The sequence below is a fragment of the Amphibalanus amphitrite genome, unplaced genomic scaffold (assembly GCF_019059575.1).
Source record: "Amphibalanus amphitrite isolate SeventyFive unplaced genomic scaffold, NRLGWU_Aamphi_draft 000960F_arrow, whole genome shotgun sequence".
NCBI lineage: Eukaryota > Metazoa > Arthropoda > Thecostraca > Balanomorpha > Balanidae > Amphibalanus > Amphibalanus amphitrite.
Window position 1 is genome coordinate 210169 of NW_024882454.1, and position 24922 is coordinate 235090.

General features: G+C 47.1%; 1 protein-coding gene across 6 annotated transcripts in view; it reads left to right on the forward strand.

Annotated features, from left to right (window-relative positions):
• The first annotated feature begins 155 nt into the window (after positions 1-155).
• The window catches only part of LOC122368601 (nuclear distribution protein nudE-like 1-B), a 50679-nt gene continuing 25912 nt past the window's right edge, over positions 156-24922 (forward strand). Inside the window, exons 1-3 of one of the 6 annotated variants that reach the window (XM_043342703.1) lie at positions 156-375; positions 3443-3635; positions 3937-4090. In XM_043342703.1, coding sequence (XP_043198638.1) covers positions 3553-3635; positions 3937-4090 — 237 coding nt within the window. In that variant the 5' untranslated portion in view covers positions 156-375; positions 3443-3552. Of the gene's footprint in view, positions 376-3430; positions 3636-3936; positions 4091-24922 lie in introns of all 6 variants that reach the window. The other 5 variants (XM_043342705.1, XM_043342706.1, XM_043342707.1 and 2 more) reach the window with 5 other exon arrangements.

The following is a 24922-nucleotide window of genomic DNA, read 5'->3' on the forward strand; positions in this document are numbered from 1 at the left end:
AAGGATTCAACGCATTTGTTCAACGAATGGAGGCGAAATGCACCCCGAGTATCGTGGCTTTCTCCATTCTTTTCTCTGACAAAGTTTTATCTAATATGGCAGCACTAAACAATCAGCTGTTGGCCGTCGCTCAGCTGCTGCAGTGTTTTGGGTCCGTCCCGTCAGTTTGTTGCGTTGCCGTCGAGAGGTTGGGTGGGTCCGCGCGACCGGAGTGCGAGTGTTTTGGGTGCTTGTGGATCCTCGGGGCACCTCAACTCTGAAAAAAGGCTCCGAAATTTTATTGGAATATTTATATATGCATTTGAAGACCAAACTCTTTTGATTCAAGTCTAACTGTCTCCAAGACTGCGGGTGTGCGAGGTGGTGAGGTGCTGCCGTTCAGTTGGTGACATACCAGGGAAATAAGCTAAAATTAGAGCGCTCTATTTATTGCTCCTGCCCCATGTTGAAGAGATACCCCTAAAAGCGTGATCTTTTATCGGCCCTTACGCAGCAAGGCAGTAATTCTCAGACCGGTGGATGGTATCAATAGAAAGAGAATGCGTCAAAGATGAACATGAAGTAATTAAAATAACATTAAAATGTTAATTAAGCGTGGAAATTAGTCCCAAACATAAGCTAATTGTTGCTCCTACCTCGGCGACGGCGCTCCCCGCAGTCAGCGGAGAAGCTAAAATAAAAGCCACCATCCTCCTCCGTAAGTCAATTTTAGAGCGGCCGAGTGGGCCGATGCGGGGCCACCAAACTGAGGTGAGACGTGGCTAGCAATTGCAAACCGCCATAGTAATCAATATCTTAAGACGTACAATATGGGATGATTACTCTGAAGCTGGAGTGAAAGCATGAGTAGATTGCAAGAAACGAAATGCATAGATTGGTTGAATTATGTACAAAAGGCACAGCTCAGATGAAGCCATTTCTATGATGTTGACATATGACATAACCCTTCCTCTCCTCACCTATGACATAAGTGCCACGGTATATAGAGAACTATAAGTGCATTGGCAGTTACCGGCATATTTTTTTAGCACGAGTGTAATTCGCCATCGGACCGCAATGCATGTTGCTAGGCTGCTGCAATTACAACGAGCATACGAATACTGCCTTCATTTGTAGACGTTTGTTTTTTAGGCGGTCTTTGACGTGCAAGGGGGCATACCTGTCGACAACTTTAGTTTCTCCGAATTTCAAAAACTCCCAGAATTTCAATTCCTTATGCACTGTTGTAGGTACAGCGTACAGCTATGTTCACAAGTTTTTGTTTCCTCCTGTTCTAAAAAGGATGATATTTGTCGATTTCGTGCGTCGCTGATAGGAGGGTGCGATTAATAATTAGGCCCAACGCTTTCTGCATCCGCGAGTACCTTCAAAAGGGAACAACAGTTTCCATTTATTACACTATGGGACATCTGACAAAATGACCACTGGAACACGCATGAAACGGAGCTCATACTCCTAAAAATGTCTACAATCACTTCTTTTCTGACACTATTAGCAAATACCATCTCAAGTTAGGTGGTTGACAGACAGTCAATGGAGATCTGGGGAGACTGAGTGATGCCAATTCACCACTTAACTGATAATGAGGGCCGAGGGAAGAGAAACATGCAACATGCACAACTGACAACTTGACAAGTGACAAAACACTACCACTATTGCGCAGTGCACAACAAAATACAGCAGCCAGCCCAAAAAATGTTTTGGTGGCTAATTGCAAAACAAGTCACTATAAATGTCTTAGTTGCAGCTGAACACTGCACAATAATCACACTGTTCAAACATTGAGTGAGATGCCACAGGTGGTTTGAATCACACTTTGGTTCAACAGCAAATCTGAAGTGTTGTCATGAGGTTCATGCCTCCATGATCACAGCACTTTGGTTGTGGTTGGCATAACTTGTAGTCTGCAGAGTTCCACATGAACTGCAGACACCTCATCTGGTGGTCTTCATGTTGCTCAACTTCTTCAGGAGGCAAATGTCGACCACCTAGCGGAAGCATGGTCCTGCAGAAAAGAAAGGTAATGCATAAGGTACAAACATTATCTGCTGAAACAGCCCCTTCTGTTGGCTGTTATTAATCTTTTAACATAACATAACAACATGTATTACATGTATATTACATTTGTTGAAGTAAAATACTGCCGGCTATTTCAAAACCAGAAAATGAAATTATATTGTGGCATAATTCACATGCTCAGCTATCAGTATCAAATAATAATTAATTTGATATTTGGCATATTCTATATAACACATTCATAGAATATTCTACTTCACGTCACAAGGACTCACAATCTTTCTGTTGGGTGTTTGATTGACGCATTAACTAAGTTTGTCTTAGGTTTTATTATTGCAAAAAATTCATATTGCATTATTGTATCAAAACACTGCCAGCAATAACAAAACAAGAACATGAAATGTCAATGAGCAAGCCACCTTTCCTAAAAATGGATTAATTTGAAAGGAATTTTAGTTTCTTTTAAGGAAAAGGAGAAATGATTATCAGGTAATTATCAGAAAACCACTCAACCAGCAAATGGCTGGGTGGTTTCACAGCAAACATCAAGCCAAAACATATACTCACATTTATCTAACAATTGAGCCATTGACTACTACAAGGATATGTGAGCAAAATATGAATCCAATTATCCAATGTTGACTTCCTTGCAAAGTTTATGCCTTATTTTATGAAAATGTGTCACTAGAATATGATACTTATCATCGAATATTATTTAATTTACGATTTATTTCGATCGGAATGCACATGGAGTCCCGCGCCATTTTCGTCGACGATGAATATGATCGTGTTTCATGAAGGGATAAGGGGTTTCAATGGTCTTTCAAAGCAATAATTTAATGCAAAAATTTGTAGGAAATAATATAAAGCTGGTTCAAATGGCCATCAACCATTTAAAACACCGAAAATACTCACAACTCCGTCCCGACCACCACGCAGCACCGCGCACGCCACACTACTGGCAAAATGCCAAAACTGCTGTCACAGCGGAAATGTTTTTTTTTTCTCGATTGCAATTGTAGAATTATTTATTAAACAGAAGATGATCTTTCCGAAAAACCGACTGATTTCATACACAGATGCATGGAAAATAAAAAATACCGGTAAGTTTATTTGTATTGTTTTGTCGATTTTGACATCCTCCTAGTTTGCAGCCATATTTCGATATGTTCTACAGGGAGTTCAGAATTATTTCAGGACCAATCTTTTCCTCATTCATTTTCCCGTCGATCATGAAATTTTTAGAGCGGAACAATTAGTTTCCAGGCGGTCCGAGCGGTTTTCGTGAGAAGGGTGCAAAAATCGGCGTCATTTTTAGAGCCTCGACACCAGCTCAACACAGGACCCTATGGGAGACGGTGAAGTAGCGGAAGCAATAAATAGAGCGCTCTAATTTTAGCTTATTTCCCTGTAGTGTCACCGACTGCGTTGGTGCCAGTTGAAGATTTTCTGCTGATTTTCCTGTCAGTGTTTGAGTGTTTGTGAGTGCTTTGTTGTGTTATCTGCACTAGATAGGTGAAGATTTCTGAGTTTAAAATGGGAGACATGTCACCAGAGTTTGCAACAAAGGATGAAGAAATTGCATTTTGGAAGGGTCTCGCTCAGGATTTGAAAATAAGGTAAGCTCATTTTCAGCAAATTATTTTCTTCGAGTTGTCATAGTGCCCACCTGTTACTTCAAAGTAAAAAGGAAATTTTTCATTTATAAAGTAATACGTTATAAGGGTCTCATGGTAGGGCCCCTTCTTGTCCTCTGATAAATTCTATCCAGCTGTTCCAGATTGTTCACAGATGTCTGCCTAGGTTACTTTGAGCTTGTTTTCCACAGATCAGACAGAAATTATGCTCAACTGGGTTTGGTTCAAGAAGTTCCAGCTCACCTTCATTGACCCAACCCCATCACACTTTTCCGTTCCACAGACTGGCCGAGTCCCGGGACGAGCTGGACGAGTTCCAGGAGAACTCCCGCGAGCTGGAGGCCGAGCTGGAGGCACAGCTGGAGCAGCAGGAGGCCAGGGTGAAGGAGCTCACCGCCCGCCTGGCGCGCGTCCAGACCGAAAACGACCAGATCAAGGTAGCGTGCCAGGGATGGTGGTGGGTCTTCTCTCTCCTACTTTGAGTGACATCCTATGACAGTCCTGATGCCACTGTCCATGAATCATGAGCCACTGTCTGGCAGTTATTATGTTGATCAGGACTCAGGATGACCATTGAGTCCTGAAGTTGTATTGATGAGGTGTGGTTGTGACTTGTGATTGAAAGAGTTACATTGCAATGAAGCTGAGATCACTACTCCACAAAGGCAAAGGTGCATAACCAACATGGTGATGTATGTCGATTGTTGGTTATGAACCTTTGCTTTTGTGTCGCATATTATTGAGATTGAGTGGCAGATACTGTAATGACACTCAAACTTGCACAAGGATTGGTTGGAGGAATGTTTATGTCAGCACCCAGCAGTGACCTACTGTGATAGATTGGGGCTACATTGACGCTGGCTATGCGCACGATTCGATTGTCTTAGATTAGCTAGACGGTCGTAAAATGCTAGACAATCGTAAAATCGATACTAGTTTTGGCCTAGTGCCATGCCTCTATTCTTTTATGACTAGGAGTAGGGACTGACACAAATGGGCCCCATGCAATATTGGAGATTGGGACTGTGATGCGATATGAAATTGAACTGCGTTCGAAAATGGGGTTCCTGATCCATCTATCGATTGCAATCGCAAATGGTTAGTGGCTCCATTTATCGTAATTGGCGAGGGGCGGTGCGTCCACTAAATGTCATGGGATGATATTTGGCGCATTTGGCGCATACAAAGTCGATATTAATATGTACGGAATCGATGAGAATAAGCTCTGCTATTCCGATCCTCTCACTACTAAATTTTGGTTGAAAAAGGTCAACTCAGTGTCCACTTTGTCGCTATTTGTTAGAAAAAATTATCGCGATGCTTGCACACTAGCATGTTTCGTTGGATCATTACTGTTTGATCAGGCTGGTTCAAGCTATTTCAATTACGCATATTATGCTTTAATCGACTGAACCCATCTCTAGTAGTCTCCAACTCCAATTCTACCGCGACTGTTATCCAAGCCCAACTCCGACTCGGACTCTGGCGCCGTCTCCGACTGTAATCCTGCTCCAACTGTGTGAACTGGCACGGCACAGGACGCCCGCGGGACAGGTAGTGACCGAACACGGTGTGAACCGGGCCACCGCCGCTGCACGGTAGGCGATCGGGCCGGTCTAGCCTCGCGAAACCTCAAAGACACTTTTTTCCGAAAATTGGAAAACAACGCATAGGGTAAGGGCGGGTAAGAGGACGCGGGCGATAAGAGTACGCATCAGCTGTTTCGGTTGCCTAGCAACGCGGGTTTGTCGAGTTCATGAAGTGACATGAAGCCGCCAGTGCGGGGATGTCACTACTTTGCTTCGCCATAGGTCCAGTACTGATGTCGTCGGTTTCGATCCCGGTGACGTCAGTGCTGTCTACATCCGGGAACTTATTGCACTTGGTTCTCATTAGAGGTGGCCATATTGTTTTGTCTCGTGACGACACATTTGCGTCATCGGGATCGAAACTGGCTGTAAACAATTCGCTCAGTGTCGCTACCTACTATATATGGCCTTGCGCCAGTGCGTGTTTGTCACCAACGGAACGTGGGCGTTGTGCGGCGACGCTGTTGAGTTTAAGGCGATGAATATTATTTTGGAGCGTTATGATATTATTATGGTATGGTACAATAATTTTGATATTTGGCAGTTGAGATAAGGTACATTTTTGTGATTACTGTGGGAAACTTGAGAGGTTTTCTGGGGAAATACTGTGCAGTGCAATATTCTGTTTGTGAAGTTTTGCACAATGTTTCGGGGTTGTTTTGTGCGCGAATTGCATGGAGGGTAAGAGTACGCACTGTTCATGAGGGTAAGAGTACGCAGAATTATACATTATATCAAATATACAGAAATATCAAATTATTGATATATCGCTCAATGACGTTTGTTTTGTAGGTTTATCATCAATGGAGCACTGTGAGGCAGATGCGTACTCGAAATTCTTCTAAATACGATTTATTTTCCTTATGATTGTACATTTTTAGAGTCACATGACTTCATTATTTCTTGATTTATAGATATGCAAGATTTATTTTCTTTTTTTTCTTTTTTGATACTAGAATTACATTAACTGTCTTCTGAGTTTGATGTTAGGCATTTGGACAGTAAAAGCTGCCTATAGGTGTGTGTTTATATGCTCGCGTACTCCACCCGCATGGTGTGCGTACTCTTACACACCCCATGTGGTAAGAGTACGCAACAGCAGCGGTTCAGAAAACGTCAGTTTTAGACCACTTCCATTTACGCTGAAGGATCGTTGCTTCATGGGTTGATGGCGAATTCAATGAACTTTGATATTCTATATTTGCGATTTCTTTCTTTCAAATATTTAACAAATCAGAGCAAAAAATCCACTAAGTGCGTACTCTTATACGACTTCACCCTACTAGTCGACAGAAAATTCATCAAAGATTACGATTAGTGCATTTGCATGGCTCAGGAGACATTTTTTCGTCGACAAAAGTATCGTTAAAGACAGCGTTCCGTAACACTTCATAAGGGGGATAATCACAGCCGATTTTTACGCTCTTTGAATATTTTGCGGAACGATGAAATTGCTAGGTGTTGAGCATCCATTTTGCATGGAATGTGAAATTTAGATGTTTAGACGATTCTGCCATAGAAGGCAAGTAGACAAAATCAGTTCAAAATGTCTTATAATTAGGTTAACTTTTTATATTTTTTTCTACCACTGAACATTACGTTCACTGAATTAACCAAGCCCAGCAAAAAAAGTTTTAAGAGGATGAACTGAAAATAATGCTGTATCGCATGCACTAAGACACTATCTATTAGGGGAGCCAGTGAAAATTTGCAGCCACTTGCAGCCCTGGCATCCAGACACCTTTTTCTTCTAAGGGTTGGCCGTGGCTCGGTGCACTTGAGCACAAGTGGTAAATGCCACAAAGGGTGTTTTCGCGATAGCTCAAAACACCCAGGCAATAGAGAGCTGCAACTTGGCATACCTGACCTTTGATGCACGCCGAATCTTGTGACACCAACCGCACTTTCAAGTCAGGTCAGGTCACTGACCTATGACGTCATAAATGAACCTCTGCACGATCCTCAGATGTCGCAACCTTGCAACGCTCTCACTGCCAGAGTAACTTTCACAGGGAAGTGGGACTTGCAGGACTAATTGTCCTTTAGAGGTGTTACAACTTTTATATCTCAGATTTTTCCTAAATGTCACATTAAGTCAGGTTGGTCACGTGACCTCACCTTTAAGTCAATTGGGAAATATGAAAACTGTGATTTTGGCGCCAGGAATGATATTCAATTGTCTCAAGTACATGGAATCGTTACTTCATGCACTCCTTGCAAGACCTGATGCGGCATTTTTGCATTGTTGACCTTGCATGACGTCATTTATGACGTCACTAGGGTCATACGAGCTTTTCGTCAATAACTCCCAATCAAATTGAGCTAGAGAGTCGACAAGGTCACCAATGGACTCCGGAAGACCTGCCGAATCGAATGATATGCGATATGACCTCCTTCGACCAACTTCGCGATTTGAAGACCTCTGACCTGACCTTGACTCGAGGTCAATACCTTACGGTGGCCTCACCTGAACAAAAAGTATACCATTCGACGCGCCTGAGCAAGACGAACACGACGATGTCAAAATCGTGGTTCTGCGGCCATTTTTTGCGAAGTTATTTACCAAAAACCAAACCTGCTGCTTGGGTCACGTTATGAAATGGGGTCTTGCCGGGCGAGATTTACGCTGTTTCATGATATGTATAAATTGGTAGGGCATAATCGTTTGAATAAAAAGTTGGTTTAGAATCAATTTTCTACGGAGGTACACACCATTTCAATATCCTACCCAGCTCATATCGTCATAAATTTCGACCTACCCTCAAAAGTATTCATGTGTTATTCGAGCGGCAATTAGGCAAATTGCAAGCTCACCACAGAGCACAAATCCTAAAAGAGATAGTCCTTATTTAAAACATATGCTCATTGGATATTCAAGAAGGTTGCTCCTAAATATTGTGGTTCTAGCTTCAAAAACATGGATGTTATGAATGCCGATAGGTTTCGCGAGGCTACACCGGCCGGATCGCCCACTGTGCGCTGGTGACGCCAGTTCTGTCTGGTCCGGGCGACACTTCCGGAGGGCTTCTACAAGTCGTTATGAGACGGAGACGTGCGAACTAGACAGACTGAGACGTGCGAACTAGACAGACGGAGACGTGCGAAATAGACAGACTGAGACGTGCGAAATATGGCCGGTGGGCCGTGCGGGTGTCTGATGGTGTTGGATTAAATGGGGCGAAGGAGTCAAAATTCAGAAATCATAGCGTTTGGATAATGTATGTTTCAAAATGCATTTGTGTTGGGAATAATTATGTGGCAACTGATTTAGAGGACGTATTGCTTTTTTTAATATTCTGAGCACGGCGAACAATGAACATTGCTTGTACGAACATGATAATAATTGTCTATGCAGTATGCCAAGATAGATATCACTCAGTTTTGAGTTTGATTAATGTGTTGATTGTTGACACAAGCGCGCAGCTTGCATTCGTTCACTGATATAATCAGTTGATTGCGTGATCTTCGGACCGTTCTGGACTGGCGTGATTTCTGCCAATATGCCGTACATGGATGCGAGTGACACGCGGTATCAATTCGGCAGCGTTGTACTGGGGACGTAGGACAGTTAAGGCTGGCCTAAATCGGTCCGCTCACGGTTACAACGGCCGCTAGTTTTCGTGAGTTAGGTATTGGAAACGGGCGTAGACGCTGGGTTCGTGATCAGTGTAACGATACTGGTTTATCTTTTTTTTAGTGAGGGTCTTGTAACCTGGTTTTGATGCCATTCTGCCTTTATTTTTGTAGTCGCTACCCGATACAGTGTCTTACTTAAAAGTCATGATTTATCAGATTGCCGAATCCCGTCTCCATTCTCAAAAGCTTAGTTTGATTTTCTATTACACTTTGGCCTCCATTTATTTGATGGGTCACCTAGAAAGTCGGTCCTACTACCATCTCACAAACACCATGATTGGAGATGTATCATGTTTAGGTGATGAGACATCCAAGATAAAGCCTGATATTTCTGACTCGCCCGGAACGAAATAAACCATCCTTGGCGCTTCAATTTGAACTCTAACGGATATTAACTGGTCTCAGTTACATGCAGACGTCACCGATGTTTATAAACGAGTCATAGCGCGTGACTTTGAAGTGGTTTGATGTGTCGTCGATTGCGTTTCGAATTCGATAGTTCTCTTGGATGTTTTGGAAGGATTTTGTGTGAACTTTTTCAATGAGTGAATCAATCTCCTCGTTCCACTAAAACGGAAATTTCGTTCCACCGAATGCGATGGTGTCTGACTGCTTTCTGAAGTGGTGGGATGGAGGGGGGGGGGGGGGGGGAGGGACGCCCCATGGCCACCAGACAACCTCCAGCTAGTTCGTGTTTCGTCACCCAACAGGCAGCAATCCTGTCTCCGTGGGTGGCCCGGCTGGCTGGTTTCGCTTCTAAATGGATTGGCTCCGGTGCTGTCAGCGCAGCTAGTTTGTTTTGGGAGCGACCGGCGTCGATAGGGGACGGGTCCGTGAAAAAGTTTGCGACTTTTCGGTCCTTTCTTGACCTTCCTTTTACCGTAATTCAATTGTTCGAGATCTATTTTGCACGGACTGCATTGATTCTTTTACGGAAGCCCATCAGAAGCCGTCACGCCGGTCTCTGACACAAAGCTCAGTTTGCTTGAAGCCTGCACTCGGAAGCCTCATAGTCGCAGAGTCCGACCCACTTCCTTCACTATCCCTGACTCCTACATCACACCGCTTCAGATTCCATGACTCCAGAGTCAATGGCCTCATGGTCTTACCATTACCCCAGAACCCAGTACACATGACTCTAGACCAAGGGCCGATGCGACACTCACCTTCCAAACCTCCTGTCGAGTTCGTGATGAAGGCCCGTTTTTGCCCCCGTTTCAGCCTGTCCGGGGAGGAGGGGGGGACCAGCCTGTCGGTCACGCAGGTCGTACTGCGGCCAGTGACACCGTCGTGCCCTTCCATACCTGTTCGGGATAAATTCCAACCACTGCACAGGGACACGACTCGGGGTCCGACGCCTTGCTCGGGTTGGCGTGGTGCTCGCGCCTTGATTACGATGGATTTAGGCGTCTGGTTTGGTTTTGATTTGGATGCTTATTTGCTCTTTTAGACGTGATATTTTATCGTCTTGAGTTTATTCCCACGTTCTGGTTCAATGGTGAACAACAGCTGGTCTGCTTGTGAGCGAATGGCAACGTAACTTGGGGTCAAAATATCTTATAATCTGTTTGTCACGAATAGATACCAAAAAGGTTCCAAAACCAAAAGTTCGTGTCACCTTGTCATTTTATTCCACATTGTTTTTCCATTTACTTTTTACGTTCACATTTTGAAGTCGACCTGGGAAACTAAGCAAATAACCAGATGACTTTATGTAACTGATGGTTACGAAATCCCTATCTGCTGCCCAAAATATACAATTGATTGCAGAACATTTACCATTCCATTGTCCATACCTGCATCTATCCATGCACTCTGCAAATGCATTCTTACATAATATTGAGTCACAAATCTTCCTTTATGCCAGCCCGTGGCCATAATCCGACTAGTATCCTCCAAATCCCTTTTGAGACCTAATCCAGTCTCATCCTAACCGGGTCGAGGCTATACCACTCGGCTTTTGGTCGGCTCAGACGGTATTCGGAGGGATTTTAAATACCCGAAAAACTGCTGTGGTGTACCAGTGACTGTTGTTTTTGTCTTTCGGTGGTCTTTGCAGCGACATTTGGCAGATGTATCTAATGACATGTGGAAGTTTTTCTTGCAGTGTGTGCAGATGACGGACTTTTTGCGGGTTTTGTTAGCGGTTGATAGCTTAGGACACCGGAGACATAGATGGGAGATACACGGATTGAGGTAGTGAAAATAAAAGTAAAATATAAATTATAAAATATTTTGTAACGGCTAGCGGATGAGTGTGCTTTGGGAAGCCATTGTAGCAGACAGCTTGGCGTTTTTTTTTTTCCTTTCGGTTTTCTGTTCGTCCTGGTACAAGGCATAAGCTCTCGCCAACGGCCAAGGCATAAGGCTCTCATTCGATACCCTGATTATTACCGTTATTTTTGTGTTGAACAAGTTCCTTGGTCTAATTTCCCAGGATGACGGGCGCTGTCATCTGTGATTTATTTAGGAAAGGTAATGGTTAATTATCTTGTCCGCTACTTATGTTTTCCTGTTATGCATTGTTCGTGTTCCTTAGCTTACGGTCGCGTTTATTCCAAGGATCTGCCGTCCAACCATTATCATTTTGCAGATATTTTGTTATTGTACCGCGTAGACTAAGGCTATGCTTAATTACTAAAAGCCTCGCTCACCAGTCGTAGAGGAATTAACACAGGAAATGCAACTGACCTGGTTTTAAAAGGTCATTCACGAGCGGACAGTCTGATCCCTGATCACTTCCCGCTGGCTGCGCCTACATACCTTTCCACCTTGACCCGCAACCACTCTTCGCACCCAGCTGTTCCCCTCCCACGCTTCCCCCACACCCGGCTGAAGACTGGCTCCTGTTGGGTTTCCGTGCAGATACCAGTCGATACGTATCGAAACGTCACCCATTCGCTGCACGTGTGGCTGGACTGCCACTGAATCCCCGAGACTGAGACTGAAGGTCGACCAGTGAAGCTCGGGAAATGGACAACGATTGGTGTGGGGCTTGCTGGGAAGAATTGGGATTGAAGGAGAATGTCTTTTTCTGGCACTAGTTGAGAATAGATTCACCTTTGACAGATCCTCGAGTAGTTCGACCTCTGTCGTTTTAGGTTTGGTTCTTGTTTTTCAGACCTAGCTTACATGGTGAAACCAACTGTATGCTATGGGGCGGAACCTTTTAACCTTCAACCTCTGTCGGGGAGTGATGTACGATATTCTGATTTATGACTGCCTCATCGACTTTAGAGCTGCTGAATTGGGGATAATTGGGACACGGGCCGCAGCTTACGTCATCACTCATCGGGTTTCTAACACACAAAAACGGCTGACCTGAAGCATCTTCCTCATGCTTCCTCACATTCCGTGTGATATATGAACTGTCACTACTGGCTGTTTCATGTTTGTTTTTCGTCGCTTCTTATGCTTACTCTCCCTTGGAGAAAATTGTGCTGACCCCAGAACGTTGTTTTGGCCTTGACAGAGGCACACTGACAACAGGGTTTCAAAAAATATGTGCTTTGATTCATTACACCGAAGCTCTGAATATTAAATTACTTCTGTCTGATATATCTAACTTTAGATGGCCTTGGCTTCACCTTATGACATTGTCATCAGCATTAAGCGCCAAATAGCGCAGCAACTGATATTAGATAATCGAATACCTTGTTCACTCTCTGATTGACGAATGGCATCCATTGTGCATAATCATAACGAAATCCCATGGCGAGTGGCAGTTACTTTATCGTAACTGTCTTTCATTGTTCCCCGTTTCGCGTTCCACCACTCACCAGTTACGTGTTCACTTGGGAACAGCGGTAACTGGTAGTGTGCTGCTTCCCCTCCCCCTCCACGATCGATCGATGGGTGACCCTCGCACCCGGGGGAGGGGGGGGGGGGGGGCTCGTGCTACCGGTCTACTGCCAACCGGTAGGCTTTGTGACGCTCAACTCGCATGCATGAGGGAAGTATTGATTTTAGGGGAGACGATGACCTTGGATGGGGACGCGCGGAGTCGCGTTGACCTGAAAATGCCGGTACAAGGGTGGTCGTTGTGAATTTTTTTCAGGACTTAGTGTCGTATTGCATTAGTTTGTTTTTATTTTATGCCATATTTTTATTGGACCACACGTACTTACGTACTACGTATTTTACGGGCCAACTCACTAGCTGCTAGTTGGGTTTTATAAATATCATGCGTCACGGCACTGTAAGGGCATTTTTGATCGCATTGTCCTTTCTTGAGTGTAGTTGCCTCCCCGAAATCCCGCCTACATTAACAGCTGCTTGTTTCCCCACAGCTGTGACTCCAACCCTCAACATTACGTAAAATTTACACAACAACGGCGATCCAGCATGCGCCATCCATAGGCCCTCACAGAAACCAGTCTCGGGAGTGGTAACTGGTATTGACATTCAGGCGGTGACTGGGACCCGTCCCCGCCCGTTCCTTATATGGAAAACGCCTGATGGCGTCTGCTGGCTCCGGCGGTGGACTTTGGACGGTAGGTTATAGAGCCGACGGTGAGCGGTGGGTAGCGGGCGCTAGACGGGGATGGGGAACCCTGGATGGTGGGTAGAGGTAGACGGATGGAGATGGTAGACGGTGAAGCCTGGATGGTGGGTAGGTGTAGACGGATGGAGATGGTAGACAGTGAAGCCTGGAAGGTGGGTAGGGGTAGACGGATGGAGATGGTAGACACTATACAGTGAAGCCTGGACAGTGGGTAGGGGTAGACGAATGGAGATGGTAGACAGTGAAGCCTGGATGGTGGGTAGGGGTATAGACGAATGGAGGTGGTAGACAGTGAAGCCTGGTGGGTAGGGGTAGACGGATGGAGATGGTAGACGGTGAAGCCTGGATAGTGGGTAGGTGTAGACGGATGGAGATGGTAGACACTAGACAGTGAAGCCTGGATGGTAGAGGTCGACGGATGGAGGTGGTAGACAGTGAAGCCTGGATGGTAGAGGTCGACGAATGGAGGTGGTAGACAGTGAAGCCTGGATGGTATGCAGAGGTAGACGGGTGGAGGTGGTAGACAGTGAAGCCTGGATGGTATGCAGAGGTAGACGGATGGAGATGGTAGATACATGGACGGCGGACGGTAGACGGTGGAGTTGATCCGGTTGACAGCGGGCGGGCAGCGAACAATGAGCGAACGATAAGCGGTGGACGGTGGACGGTGGACAATAGACAGTGGACAGTGGACACCCGGTGTGGACGGATGGGTGGACCCGGTGTGGGCAGCAGGCGGTCAACTGTGGACCGGCGGCGGCGGCGTTGGGCGGACCGCGAGTATCGGCCGGTGCGCAGTTGGAAGGCGCTGCGCGTGACGCTTGGCTGGTCTCCTGTGGTGTCCGGAGGGCGCCGTCACCGGGCGTCACGTCACGTCACGCCTGAAACGGAAGGCAGCTGGTCGCTCACACCTCTCGTAGTCGCCTGTCGGATGAGGCTGGAACTTGGAAGTTGGATTGCTTGAATGGCATAGGTGCTTTTACTGCTTACTTACTAGCCTTGTCTCGAGTTCAGAGCTTGGCAGTTTGGGCACTTGAGAGCCTACTCTAGCGCCTGCTTGGGGTTCCTAACAACGTACATACGACAACGTACAACGTTCACTGTGAGAGAATGCGTGGTCATCGTCAATATTGCTACAAACTCTGGCGTGTAATGTAACGCGGTGAACTGAGATAATTGCAGCTCTGATGTTCAGGCGTGGCTGGCGATATTTCAGGAAATGGCGATGAAACGTGGGGTAGTTACCGGTAATAACACGGTCGGTTGTGGGGAGACGTAGCGAAGCGAGAGTGTTCAGAGTTGGGTTGTGCGGTCCAAGCCTTGCCCAATTTTCGCGGCACTGTGCCTTCTGCCGTTTGGTGTCAATCGTGCCTTGACATATTGGCCACTAACCAGTTGCCATTGAACATCAGCCGCCAGCCCTGGGCTCCCCGTCCTCGAAACTAGCTCTGACTCATCGCTCTGGCGACGTGGGCTGCCCAAAATGGCTCACTTTGTATTGACAAACAATAAGAGAAACAATCTAACTTTTCTCCTCTGTTAGCTCAATACTTAACCCATGTAAAAGTGGAATTCTCTTTGTGATTATGTAACTGGCAATCGTGATACTTGATTTTCGTTGACTGCGAAGGGGTTACATTCACATTGCTAGTCCGTATCATACCCTTTGTATTCGATGATAATGCACCATTGTTTGCAAAGTATCCTTGTCTTTCCACGAATAAATTTCCAAGCGGTCTGCTCACTCGTATTCCACGTGTCGCTACGACCTCACGTTTCGCCACGTACCAGCACGTATCACCACGTATTATCACCTATCTTGCTCCCTGAGGCTAGCACAAATCTTGTCAGCCATGTGTCATGAACCATTTATGCGGATAAATGCACACAGTGCTGCTACACTAGCGTAGGGCTTGTTGCAAACCAGGGCCGTGCACGGCATCGCACAAAGCGCTGGAGCGTTCGTACTACCATGGGTTATGCATGCATCAAGGTCATGCCCCCTGCCAAACCGGATGTGGTGATGGGCGAGTGGAGCCCGGTGGAAAATTGGCAGGTACACTTGGCAATTTGCATGTTGCGAGGTCATGGCCTACAGGTTGGTAGAGGTGATGGTCCTTTCGGAAGTTGAGTACCTATGCTATTTTCTTGTGATGTTATGTTGATGTCCGGGATCGATTGGGATCGTTTTATTCACAAAACCTTGTGGACCATATCAATTTTGACTAATTGCAAACGAAGGCAAAATATTTGACTATTAGGCAAACGAAACCATTTGCATGCATCTAACTTTTTAGCTTTTGAACATCAATCATGCAAGATGTTTGAAATTCATTACGAAGTCCTCGTATAGTAACACCGGCAAAGAAAATGTTTCACGTTACGTTTTACTTGTTGTGTAACATTCTGATCGAAAAATCAATATGCCAGCAGATGCTCATCATCCCACTTGCACCATGCTTAAAATCGATGGTCCCGGCGATGTATGCAGCTTGATTGCAATTAATTTAAGTGCATTCGCTTGGCTTAGCATAACAATGGACCTTGCAACCTGCAAGGTCCTCCAACAAAGGGTTGGCATCAAGTTCATGACCATTGGTTGCACCTGATTCAGATCGATAGCACTGCCTTCTTTAGGTCCATGCCCTGTTCTTTCGCATCATGAATAGCAAGTGAGAGAGGTCACATTGAAGGTCAAAGCGGGGTCATGCAGGGTCCACTCTTCCTACAGGGTCATTGCACAGGCGCTATGTGGGAAGTGTAGGCCTTCTATGAGGCCATGCTGTGTCCTTGTCCTCCTGGTTTGGAAGTGGATACCTTGTTTGGGGGACTGATGTGGGCGTTGGACGAGCGTGACTAGACACCGCAAGGTATGAGATAGGGTGATATAGCGGTGGACGTTTTGGAGCAGTCGAGTGCCTGGCATGGTTGTCTGGGGATGATGTATTTGACATTACTTCCATACATAATGTAAGAATTCTCACACTAAGATATATATAACATTTGTATGCCTGAATTGAGTAGTTGTAGGCTCAGTAAAAGTTCTTTTAATCAGTTTGGGAAGGTAGATTCAAACAAAACACGTGGATTCGTCGAACGGGAAGGGAATGTCGCAAATGCGCATTGATGATGGGTCGGCCATGCGTGGATGGTCATTCAGCACACAATCCGGAAGTATCACTGATGTGATATCTTTGCTGAGCCGATGCCTTCCGGTGGGTGCTTTCTTTACGTCTGATGGTTTCCATTGCTCGACCTTGTGTACTTCCTGTGCACACTTAACACTAAACCTGTTGCGAGCCTCTGTTCTGCGGTTGTGGGCATTTGGGAAAATCGTAGATTGTTATATTTTTCAAGCAAGCACCGTTTTGTCTGCGAGCAAATTGCTGTCGACGTCTTGATATCATTGAACGGTTTGGTTTGTTATCCCATCCTTTGGATAGTTCTTGAAAGTACGGCGTGAGGGAGACCACTTACTTATTTTGTGTCAGGAATATAATTCTGATTTTGAAGTTTATACATAATTTAAACAGCCAGTAAGCATAGATCGCTGACGAAATGGGGATGCAACCTGAACACATGAGACGAATATCCTCTACCCTTTGAAGCTCCCCCAATCCTCCCTCTCCCAGTAACGGGATCCATCAGACCGACTTTTTTGTCCCTCATCCGGTGCAGTTTCCGGCGTGTGTGAGACTCCTCGCCTCCTGTTCCTCCCCTTCCACCCCCCCCCCCTCCACATTCCACAACAGCTGGTCGCTGGGAGTATCGGGGGGGGGGGGGGTGGCAGCTGTTGGTTTAATTGCTAGCACGCGACGGATGACCGGAACTGCGCCCACACGCGGTGTTCGGAAGGTGTGGGGATGGCTGGCTAGCTATAGCCAGGTAGCTGACTTCCTGTATGCGGTGGGTGACCGGCTGTACACTGATGCGAGGAGAGTGAAAGGTCCAAGTTGACCTGAATGTTACAGGAAGGCAATGATTGATACAGTGATCATCACATCAGCGTATCCTAAATTATTCGCGAAATCGCTCACAAGGAAGGTATAGATTGATAAACAGAAATTACTAGAATTTTGAACCGTTCATGATGTTCTAAGGGCCTTCAGGTGCATAATCTAAGGTTTTCACGTAAATGTGTCCTGCGTCATATCTACTATCCAGTTATCCTTACTATTCCATCGTGATGCCACACCTGGCAGAAACTCGTGTTTTACACCCTTTTCAACTCTTTCTACCCCATTCCACGCGCCATCCGTGTTTTTCTTGGCACATTCCAAACCAGGTCGACTGGATCACAAATCTCTACGGAACTAACCATACTCTACCCCTGCCCTGTTTGGAAACAGGGGTCCCCCCCCCCGCTCCCCCGTTTTCCGCTGCCTTCATAGCGCCCCGAACTACACAATCAGCCGCTGGCCCGCCTGCCGCTGTCAGCATGTGACGTCATCTGTTATCAGCTGATAGCTTGAGTCATTGTGGTTGCCTGTGATGGTTGCCAGCTGTTCGACGTTCGTGTCGGTTTGGGTGAGGAATATTGCAGTGGGAATTGTTTCAGATTCACCAATAAAAGATTTGCTATTCTCTGTAAATAACATTGTTATTCCACTCTGACCGTCCTAAATGTCGAGTGTTTCACAAACCTCCCACGACAATAACCTTGTCTAAATCGACTGCCTCACACCTTATTTTGGCGTGATATCCCCCCCCCATCCCGCTCCACCCTGCCCCGCCCCCATCGTCTCTGCCCCGCCCCGCCCCCATCGCTCGTCCCCCTTTCTTTTTTCCTCAGTAGATTTATGTAACGGCCGCCCGCCCCGGCCCGCTGGCCTGGCGTCTGCCCCCCGGGGGCGATGTTTTGAATCTGCACGACCGTTTGAACGCTGGACGCTTCCCTAGGGGTGTTCACGGGCTGGGCACCGCACACTGCTGCGCGCGGTGTGTGCGGTGCGTCCAGCAGGCGTGGGGGTAGGGGATGGGTAGGCGGTTCTGACGTCACGGCTGCGTGCGGTGGACGGTTCGCTGTGGCCAGTCCCGACCGGCCACAGCGATCGCTGTGTGCGGTGACGGAAGGCTGACGTAGGGACGAAGTGGGCGGAGCTTCGAGGCTGTGTGCGGTCCGACCGCACACAGGGCCCGTGAACAGCCCTAGGAGGGCTGTTCACGGGCCTCTGTGGGGGAGGGGCTTCCATCTCGGTGGGGGAGGAGAGGGGAGGCGGAACTTCCAGACGGCAGAGTCACGACCGTGACCGGATGGACACGTCACGGTCACGTCACAGTCACGTCACGGTCACGTGAGCGTAACGGTCGACAGCACTGAGGGCTTGGTGACAGTCGTGGGTTTTGGGCAATGTTTAAATTGTCTGTAGGACTATCAGTAACGTTACACTTTGTGGATCGCTCTGCATTGCAGTGCTAATCGTAACTCGTAAGTTGTCCTTCAACCATCAAAACCCTCAAGTTGCCAGAAAAAAAGAATTTAGAGAATGAAGCAATAAGCAGCATACGTTACGGGTTGGCAGATTAGCTGAGAGCTAGACACACTGGTGAACCAAGCAGAGACGGTGCTGTGTTCCGATCGCCCGGACTGCAGCGGGAACCGAGACCGGTGGCGACCGGTCTTGACGTCATCACGAGATTAGTGACGTCACACCGGAATGAGTCACGCCAGGCGGGCGAAACAGCAACGGCCGCGCCGGCGGCGGCGGCGGCGGCGGTGGCGGTGGATTGGGAGAGGGGATAGTTTGGCGGGAGGGGGAGGGGAGGGGTGATTTGGCCAAGGCCAACGACTGATGAGAGACGTTCGAGTAGGCCGGGGGAGGGGTGTGAACGGGGGGGGGGGGGTCCTAGCTCACCTGTGTGGCTTGGGGACGCGGTGGGGGCGGGATGTGGGACCTAACACCTGGTGTCATCGGGTCTGCTGAGGGTTGGTGGGGATAAGATAAAGGCTCGTTTCCGCGGTACAAGTTTCTGTTTAGGTTAAAACTGATGAAACTTATCAAATGGCTTCACCCATGGGCTGCAGGCATAGCGAATAGAATGCCGGACACGTGTGTCAACTGTATTGCATTGTAAAAGATCATTTATCCAGCTTGAAGTGGACAATGCATACGAATAGGAAAGGACTCGTCGGCGAATGAGTACAAAGACCATTTTTGAATAGTCTGTAGCATGCATCAAACCGTGAAGGTGTGGCATTGTGGCAACTCCTGTAATGCTTGCAAATATTGCAATATAACCCTGCAAACATTGCAAGGGAATCTGTCAGCGAAACCCACCGTCGAGCTTCTCGGCGACCGGTCCCTGGTTGCTATAGCAACGCCTGCCATTCTCTCTTCACGTGTAGACGTGAGAAAGTGAAACACTGCCTTGGGAACCAGGCTAACGACCTGGCTGATTAAAATCAGAACATAACCTGCCCGCCAGTCATTCACGACAACGTAATTGTGCTATTTGCCTCGGTTACGTGCTAGTTGGGGCATGTAATTGAGATATTTACACGTTGAATCGACGTACCTAAGAGTTGTAACTCTCAGCTACGAATCTATACCTGTGTCATTCAACTGTGTTGCAAGTTGCAACAGTGACACACAGTTTGTCAGTGACAGCTGTCAGATGGCATTGCAGCGACGGAAACCCGGGAGAACTCAAGTCACGGCGCATTGCAGGGTTGTGCAACACGCCGTGCAACAGAGCCGTCATTGTTGACCGTTACGCGGTGGAGTGGGTTCTTCGTGCGTCAATCGATGGGAATGTGGCGAGGCGTGGAGAGTTGCACGTGGGCACCAGGCCTGTGACGTTTTATTGCGGGCGGATTTCTGTTGTGATGGTAGGAATGAGTTTCCAGGGCTTGTTAGGGACAGGGGGCTGTGAAAAGTCGTGGTTTGTTGGTCATTCAAATCCATTGCTTTTAGTTCAGCGGTTGGATATTCTATCATCGATGCTACTTGACACGATGTAGCAATCTTTTATAGGTAGTCAGCAGGTATCCGATATCATAATAGTGTATGTAACCGTTGCAAACTTGAACTTTTCAATCACAAATAGAGGACTTCTCCGCCTATCCTCGGATTCATATGCAGGTGCACGGAATAGCACACAATAGTCCATCACAATGCTGATATCACCTTATTTTCTCAGTGTCAGGCCGGACGCCAATTTTCCAGTCGACTGTGCTCAGCTCCAATCACCTGCCCTGTCTCTCTCTCTCTCGGGTTCCCACCGTCTCGCTCCGTCGGCGTTCTCTCTCACTTCCGTCGTCTGTTCTCGTCTTGTGTCGTCTCGCCTCGTCTGCTCTCACCATTTCGTTTCGTTTTGTCGTCTTGGGTCCTCCCATCTGCCCTGGGTGTGTCGCCTTGAGTCCCAACGTTTTGTTTCGTTTCGTCTCGTGTTTCCTCGCTTTGTTTCGTCTTTAGTATTGCCTCGTCTAGTTTTGTTTCGTTACGTCTTCTTCTTTCTCATCCTGTCCCTTTCCTCCTGTGACTCAATATGTATTTGATCTTCACGCATGTTATTTTCGCGTCACATAGCTTAATGCTGTGTCTGTGAACCATTGGTAATCCCCACCGTGATCCCACTTCTATACATGTTTTTCTTTAGGCTGGAACTAACTTTGACCCCAATTACCAAACGACCAGCTTTCGTATTTCTGTATAGCTTCCAGATCTTAGATCATTCGGTATCTTTGTTAGCATCTCTTTGTCATCTCAAAACATATTCAGCGGGGCTCATTTTCACCTGCCTTTCATGAGGCCCGTGTGATAAGTGCCCTGATCACCTCGTTCTTTTATCGACCACGGCTATTCATCTGGGTTTATCGGATTACTTACCCACAACTCTCGTAGGCTCGTAGCCTCGTAACTCTCGTAGCCCCAATAAGATGCAATTAAAAGCGGCAATCAATCGACGAACTGACTGAATATTTAGTGATTCAAGATATAAGCTGTTGAGATAGAGGCGATTGAATAGAACATTATAGTCTCATAGTCTCCAGCGTTCGTTCGATCCCTCTTGGTGGCTGGTGTTTCTCGCAGTTCCTCGCCTCGTCTCTCGCCGTCTCCGTCTCGTCTCCGTCGCCGTCTCGCCTCGTCTCTTCGTCTCCGTCTCGTCTCCGTCGCCGTCTCCGTCTCGTCACCTTTGTCACGGTCTCTCCCAGTCCCCGTCACGGTGGCAGATGCCGTGATAGCCGACTCGTGACGGCCAGTGGCTGCTTTCGCCGTCCGTGGTTTCGCCCGGCCGCATGCGGACAGTTCAGTAGTGTTAGGGACTATTCTTCCATAAGACTTCCGCCGAAAGCAGTCGGATGTCTGGGCTCCTATATTTGCGTTAAAAAAAACGAATTGCAGCCAGTTCAGTTGTTTCAAAATTCAAATCAGTATGTTTGTGCTTTTTATCACCAACGTCTATCCTACTTCGCTCGGTCTGTACTTCGTTGTTCTTTTACATGACATGCAACTATAATGCGATTAGGATTATAACAATCTTGAATTATGTACGAAAATGTTATGCTCTATTCCAAATGAGTTTTTCTGTTAGCACACTGCTCTCTTCTCCACCAATTGGTCTCTAACATAAGCGATGCCTTTTTCTGGTTCGGTCTAATGGTTCGGTTCGGAGCATCTCCGGCCTCCTATTCTTTCGTGTCATCACTTTTTCTCCACCGGAAACTTTGAACGCCTAACCGCCAGGGGCACTAAGGGCGAAAGTCGGACCGGGTACAGAGGAATGTCGACCTTGTCGCTGGCGGCGGTTACGGCCGCACGACAGTTGCTGTGCTGGTGCTTGACGGGCGTGGTTCACCTTTTCACTAGCCGCTGCGGTGATTCGGTCACGTCTTGGCTTGGTATGCAGTTTGGCCTCAGTGAGAGTGCCTCTGTGCACAGGCTCTGTGCACGCCCTGTTCACGGCTGAGTGCACTCGAGTACGTGACGGAAAAGTCACGCTCGTGACGGTCGTGATGTACGTGAGATGGTGCTTTGGGTGCCCGTGATTTGGTGGATGGTTTCTCTGCGGGGTGACCACCGCTTGTGGTCGGTGATGGGCCATTGTGTGGCAAAGTGGGAGGCTGTGCTTAGGTTCTTGTGCGCTTCTTGTGGGCCGGATGCTACTCTGTTATTTGCTGGGAGCTAGGAGCCAGCAAAATCAGCACACAAGTGCGGCAGGGAACGACTAGTCGGTGCTGGGATATCGCAAATAGTGTGAAGAGCTTGACATTATCAATGTTCCATAACAGAGCTGTAGCGTAGCATTTCGCCTGGATGCTGTTGATTTGATGGATTCCTGATTCCTCAACTCCCGCATTCCGATTCGCATTCAGTATGTTTAATTCAGAGTTAAACTCTTAGTATCTAGAAGGTTCTTTCTTGTGGCACACTTGTTTTATTAGTACGACGTTATGGGCGCAAAATGACCTTAGCAGTCGGCGCGCCCTAAAGCCCCAATCAACAAACAACAAACAAAGAGTTAAACTTTTTTGGTAGCTCCTCCCGCTCCAAACCTCCTACCAAGAACCTCTCGATGCACCATCGCCGCTCGTCCTGTCGTGCTCTCTCACGGATGACACGGAGTCACGGTTAGCCGGGAATCACGGACGGTCACGGAATCATGGCAGTTTTCTGTCCACTGTTCTGTCCCGTCCGGCGGTCGGCGGCGGCTCTATTCGTTCTCACGCGACAGTTACATGCTCGTTTGTTATGGCTGAGCGGGCGGTCTGTCCACTGTCCACTGTCCAGTGCTGAGTTTATGATTTGGGCTGTGAGCTTTGGTAGCCCGGTGTGGAAGAAAATCGAAGGGAAGCTGACTCATTGGTTGTGGCGTGTTGGTCCTGGAGAGAGCATGACGCGAGTTCTTTCGTAGTGAAATGTTTGTGATTGTGGGTCGTGTAAGGAAGGTGAACTCATGTAGCAGGAAATTGATATTTTTTCGTGGCTCGAGGGAAGGAAGAAATTGCTCTGGTTATAGAAAATTTGTGAAGTAGTTTTGTAGGTACTAGTTCAGAACACACGTACATTACACAGCTCGTAGCTTTCAATTGTGTTTAATGTTTTATGATAACGGCGAAGGAAATCCGAACTTCTTTGTCAATGTCATGAAATTTTCTACGGTAAACATTGGGAACAAAAACGACCTCCCTGACCCTGTCTGCGTCTCCCACCATTTACCCTCATGTATCGAGCAGCTGTCGGTAGCCCCTCTGTTTATCCGCCTGTCCGTACCCGCGTGCTGCGTAGGAAGCCCAAGCTGTGCCCCTACCGTAACTGCGTCATAACTCACAGGTGGTCAGACTAGGTCACCCCCCCCCGAGCCCCCCCCCCCCTCCTGGGTGACCCTCCCCTCCCGGAGTGGGGCGGAAGTGATGGTATTTGATGCCTTATTTGGTCTTCGACGGGACAGGCGAGCTCGTTGGAAATCGACGCACGTTTCATGAATACAGAGGTTTGGAGTGGTATACTGGCTTGTGAAGTCCTTGGGGAGGATGGACTCGATATTGCAGTCATGTGCACATAACTGCGGCTCGGTCAAAGCGCATTTAACCCCTAAAATAAGCAGCAATCGACTCGGTATTGAGGGCTGGTTTAAATCCCCTCAGCCAGTTCATGTGTATAAAGCCAGTGATGTTTAGCAGGGCTGGGCTTGGTTGACTTCGATCGATCGAGTGCATTGTTCTGTAAAATCGATCATGCCTGCGATTATTTTGGATGTAAGAAGCATTGTGTGGGTTCTGGGCACGTGGGCTAGGTGACGTGGCCATGGATGAGATAATAATGGATTGGTGTCTTCGCAGTTTTTGGTGACATTGAGCTCAGGCCTGCCATCTAGTGGGAGAATTATCGTAAGTTAGGAGCAAGCCGAGTGAACGCCGCTGATTAGCATTGTGACACACGGGAGTGTGGTGTAGTAGCAGGCTTGTTGTGCAATTTTTCAAAAGGTTATGTCTTTATATGTCAGTAAAAGCGAAGAAATTAAAGGGACTATCCCACCTTTAACATGGGATTTGAGTTGAGATAGCCAAGTTTGCGGCGAGGTTCAGAAACCACTATCTATCTAGGTTGCAACCCCCGCGGCCTCTTGGTGTTGAAGAAATTCGTTCCCTTCATTTGAAAATGGGCCTTGTACAAGGCCCTATCTTCAACATGGAGCGACCGTTAGTGTGACGTCACCTCGTTTAGTCATTCTGATTTAAATGGGTTTGTTCGTTGAAAAATCGCTTAAAACTTGGTCTGAATTTTGTTGTGGTGCCTACAGAGTAAAAAGAATCAGCTTTATGACAGTAATGTGGCCTGGGGAAGGAGGTAATTTTGGGCTGTGACGTCACATATTTGAAAGTTTGTGTTTGGAATATGGGAAGCCTAAGATGTTTAATGAAAAATAAATGCCAGAACCGTGTTCCTGGTCATCCAATCTATAAAGTCGGGCACAATTTAACTGGTTTTAACAACATTTTAGAAGGTGGGATAGTCCCTTTAATAGATTTATGTGCAGGGTCAGTAAGAAGATAAGCAGTTCCATGTCATTTCCTCATTAAATCGTGAAACAGGGAG